Source organism: Squalius cephalus (assembly GCF_949319135.1).
Source record: "Squalius cephalus genome assembly, chromosome: 19".
Lineage (NCBI taxonomy): Eukaryota > Metazoa > Chordata > Actinopteri > Cypriniformes > Leuciscidae > Squalius > Squalius cephalus.
The window spans coordinates 34755379-34760378 of record NC_137140.1 but is presented as its reverse complement, the minus strand read 5'-3'; the positions used below and the strand labels follow the sequence as shown (position 1 = coordinate 34760378).

The 5000-nt window shown below is 37.5% G+C and overlaps 1 protein-coding gene across 1 annotated transcript in view; it reads right to left on the bottom strand.

The window, feature by feature from the left end:
• Positions 1–5000, bottom strand: part of vclb (vinculin b) — a 44470-nt gene that overhangs the window by 11305 nt on the left and 28165 nt on the right. Inside the window, exons 9-11 of the mRNA XM_079851173.1 lie at positions 4284–4437; positions 1756–1931; positions 468–658 (exon numbers count right to left, since the gene is read on the bottom strand). Of these exons, the coding sequence (XP_079707299.1) occupies positions 468–658; positions 1756–1931; positions 4284–4437 (521 nt within the window). The remainder of the gene's footprint in view (positions 1–467; positions 659–1755; positions 1932–4283; positions 4438–5000) is intronic.

Genomic DNA, 5000 nt, shown 5'->3' with positions numbered 1-5000 from the left:
AACGAACACGTCACAATATTCCTCATTTAAATCATTTATATGCAGAATAAAGAGGCGGGGCCTGGTTGAGTTAGTTAGTACTGTGTTAAAACCAAGCGACAACCTTCCAGTCTCTCTCTTAAAACCAACACGGAAGTGACAGAGACAGGCTGCAGAAGAGAGTCAATCCCATAAACCCCCATGTTAAAATCCCCAACTTTACAGCAGAAAAAATTTTTCCAAACACGATTGAAGCGCTCGACCAATCACAGCACACTGCTCCAGCCGACCAATCAGAGCACAGTGTGCTTTTCAGAAGGAGGGACTTCATAGAGACAGGAAGTAAACAGAGCGTTACTGACAGACTGGGAAGAGAGGAGCCGCAACAATGGAGAATATGAACATTTAAGCTGGAAAACATACAAAATCAAGACTTTGTAAAAGGGCATAATAGGTCCCCTTTAAAGTAAACAGGGTGAGAGACGCACCGACTCCGCTGTCGTCCAGCGTGGGGTTGTCGATCCACCTCTGAGCCTGCTCGATCTTGCCCTCCAGGTGAACCGCTGCTTTGGCCGGGCGAGTGTTGGCCACGGCTTTGCTGGTTTTGGACTGTAGATTCTGCAGAGCTGTGGCGATCTGTTTGGCCAGCGCTCGAGCCTCAGGGGAATCACCCTTACCTCTGAACACACAGCAGGAAAACACAAGATGAGCTCATTTACAGCTGACAGGGCATCTGGATCAGGTTCGTACACAATGACGTTCCACTAAAGCCTCATTCGAGCAGGAACGAAATTAAATAATCTAGACCCAACATTTATATATTTATATATATATGTGTGTATGTATGTATGTATATGTATATGTGTGTATGTAGGGGCACGATTATTCTATAAAAAAAAAACTATAAAACTATAAACAGAATAGAAAAAAATATCTCTCTAAATAAATATTATTATTTAAATATTATTTTTATTTTGTTAAATTATAAAAAATGTAATTAATGAAGAAATGTATTACTATAGTAATAATGCTGTTGTACTGTAAAATTAAAAAATTAAGAACTTATTAATAATAATAATAATAATATTGATAATAATAATAATAATCGGATTAGTTTGTCTGGTTAATACAATCAAATGTTTAAAAGATACTTTAAAAGTTGTTCTTGAAGAACTTAGTAACAACTAAGAACACAATTTAATACACTTCTTAATGTTTTTAAAAATATAATAGAACATTCAAACTTTTTTTTGATTAGCACATATAAAATGTAAATACTATTAATATTATTTTTGATTTGAAAAAAAAATATTGTTTTTGATAAAATTATTTAAACAAACACTTTTAAAATTGTGTAAAAAAATTAAATGTAAAATATGTCAATATTATTTTTGATGTAAATATTTAAACAAATACGTTTAAAAATGTAAAATGTAAGCATTTATTAAATCATAATAATTCAGAATATTTATAATTATTATTTAAAATAAATTGTAATTAAATTAATTATTTTAAAATTACGTAAATATTATTTTTAAATTCTAGTACAGTAACAGCGTCAACAAAACACACACAGCATCTGACTCATATATCCAGAACCTGTGAACAACCGTTGCTTAGCAACAGTCAAACAGTCAACACTCAAACAATGGAAAAGCAGGATTCCACATGTGGGAAGCAATGGAACATCACACGAATATTCCAAAGATTCGGGCCAAGAATCCCCACAAAGCCTTCAACTCAAAGTCAAGATGTTGGAGGTGTAACGTTACGTACGCTTTCTTGAGCTCGGAGAGTTTGGCGGTGAGCGCTGCGATCTCGCCCATGTTGCGCAGGATGTCGTCGCGCTCCTTGGGATCATCGCATAGATCCGCGATCTTCCTCGCTTCTCCCAGAAGAGCCCTGATGTTCTCCTCTCCTTCGGGACCTCCGTGAGGATCCGCCAGCCAGTTCTGCCGTCCACAACACACAAACACCATGTTTCCAAACGCATCTATTTCTCATCCATTTTGGATGCCATCAAACTCTCAATCTTGCAAATATTTAATCGTATTTAATTCGGTGACGAGTTCTTCCTCTGAAGTGCTTTTTGTACCCAGTAAATACAGTTTAAAAATGTGTGCAATCCAATCAAACTCAAACTGAGGCCTTTAATCCAGGTTTATGTCTTCTCAATGATGACTCTGACTCCTGTTTAAGTTCATTACAAAAGAGAGCGAGGTTTGCTGGTAAAGAAAACAATAATACAGAACTGGTTTACTCCGCAAATGTGTGCAAAAACAAATCAACAAAGCTAAACCTAGAACAATTGATGCACGCAAATGTTTTTCTTCCAACATACTACATTATATAAAGGAATGAACATATAAACCCCTTTTTTCCCCCTCAGATTGTTAAATTATTGATATGTCTGTGCCTCCCCTTTTCCCTGTCTGTTTGTTTGATGCATGTTATTTTGTTATATCTAAAGACAATATATCCCTCCACAGAGATGGTGTTTTTATTAATGAAAACACTCTCCAAAGTGGATAAATTTGAAAACGTTGTAGTGTGGACTGTCAAAACGGAGGTATTTGAAAACGATGGCGTAAGTTTAGTCATGTGACGCATATTGTACCAATGGATATTCATGTTTATAGCGATATTGTGCCTGTTATGTAGCCTGGGAAAACCCAGACAAACTTCCGGCAAATTTAGATTTGCTCTGCAAGTAGTCTGGCAAAGAGCTCATTCAAGCCCATTTCTAATCCGTCGAAATCGAGGCACCAATCAGAAACGTTGAGGCGGGTTTTACACGATGACGATCGCTCTGATTGGTTTTAGGTCTATCCAATTGCGCCCAGAGGCATTTGAGCGACGTCCATTGGTGAAGCGCACCAACTTTTAAATGCATTATTATATTCAAATTGCAAACACATGAGGACAGTCTCCATGAAAGACCCACTGGCAGATGAACGTGCTACTACATTTCTCTCTGAAACGGTAGGAAATTAAATTAGATTTAATAGAGGATTTTAACTGTGACACGATGATTGACAGGGCAGTTTACGTGACAGGATGCACGCGACAGATCCGTCCGATAAAGATGACGAAGTAGTATGTCCCAAAGCTTGCCTACTTTTTTGATACACATTCAAAAGTAAATACCTTTTCTTCACAAAAAGAGTACATACTTTTATGGCGTAGTGTAACTTAGGACTCAGCATATGGCTTTACACGATGACGATCGCTCTGATTGGTTTTAGGTCCAATTGCGCCCAGAGGCATTTGAGCGACGTCCATTGGTGACCCTTTGGAAATGAGTTATTAATGAAGCTTTGCCAGACCATAACTCAGTTACTACTGAGAATGATCTGGTTCTAACCAGGCTACCTGTTATGTGCTTTTCACCTTCACACTGTTGCTAAAATATGTTACTTCGCTCACTCTTCACATCACAGTCAGAAAGTTTACTCACATTTGCACGTTTTAGACCAAACATATAATGGTGAGTGAGAGCGACCCGGACGCTTCAGTGAATGCTGAGATATTTTGCTAAAAAAAAAAGATCCTGTCAGAAGATTTGCGCGATAACTTTAAGATGTATTTTTCCGTCTGTATCGTCTCAGTGAGCTTTCGTGAGGGTTTACGTATGCGCAGTGAAGGTGAATTTAGCGTTTTCCCAAAGTTTCTCATCCGCACTGAAACGCCTGAAAACGCTAGTGTGGACGGAGAGCGCTTTTAAAACGATAACACAGTTTTGAAATGTATCCGGATTAATGTAGACCAGTGGCGGCCGCTGGTCTTTCAAAGAGGGGAAGCTCATCTTCGGCCTACATCATAAAAATTGTCCACTTATTTATACGTAAATTCTACGTTCCTTTTAAAGGAAAATGCTCTGTGACCCTGTCGTACAACTAGGCGTCTTTTCCAGTGACTTGACCAGGGTCCTCTCAATGGCCAGCAGAGTTAGCTATAATTGTATAAATGTAATAATATAATAAAGTATAATAATACTACTACTAATAATATATTTTTTAATTATTTTAATAATTATTTTTTAGGGGAATGTATGAGAAGGAAATCGAGTCTGCTGTATGTAGCTGATTCTGAACGAACTCGTCTTTGAGATTAACGTGTTCTAATGCATTTTTAGTCAATAAAATGTTAACACAATAGTACATATTTGACCATTAATTTTTTGACATTATAGGGGAAGCCGAGCTTCCCTTGCAGTCTTAAAGAAATCCCCACTGATATAGACGTAGCCTTAGACAGGAGTGGGATTCATCCAAACAGGACACGTGTCCAGCACACACGCTCACCTGAGCGGCGTCGATCCTCTTGGCGATGGCTTGTTTGGAGCCGGTCATGGCCTCCAATTTACGCGCCGCGTTTTCCACTTTCCCCGTGAGAACATCCAGACCCTGAGAAACCTGCTGTGCTTTCTGCATGGCCACCGGACTCGCTCCCTGACCCCTGCGGAGATTGTGACACGACACACAACTGAAGAACACTATGTTCCGGTTTCACAGACGAGGTTTAGATTAAGCCAGGATTTAACCTTAGTTCAATTAGGACATTTATGTAGCTTTTATAAATATGCCTTAGAATAAAACATTACTGGTGGGAATCTTGAGACAAAACAATGGCACTGACATATTTCAAGATATGCTTTCAGTTAAAACTGCTCAAACACGCATTTTGGTCCGGGAATATCTTAAGCCTTGTGTGTGGAACCGGGGAAATGTGTCCCAGATACGATTAAGCTTTCAGGAAACAGATGAACATCTGCGGATGGAACTGAAGTCATTTCTTCTCCATCACTCATGGGACCAAATATAATCATTTTGCTTTAATCCGTGTAGCATACAAATTAAATTGTACTTAAAAAAAAAAACATAATAATAATTTAAATATTATTTTTGATAAAAAATATTTAGACATATCTCTGATAAACAAAATATTTTAACATAAATATTTTTTGTTATTAAACAAATTTTTTTAATTAGGTAAAAAATATTTATAAGTTAATACTTTAT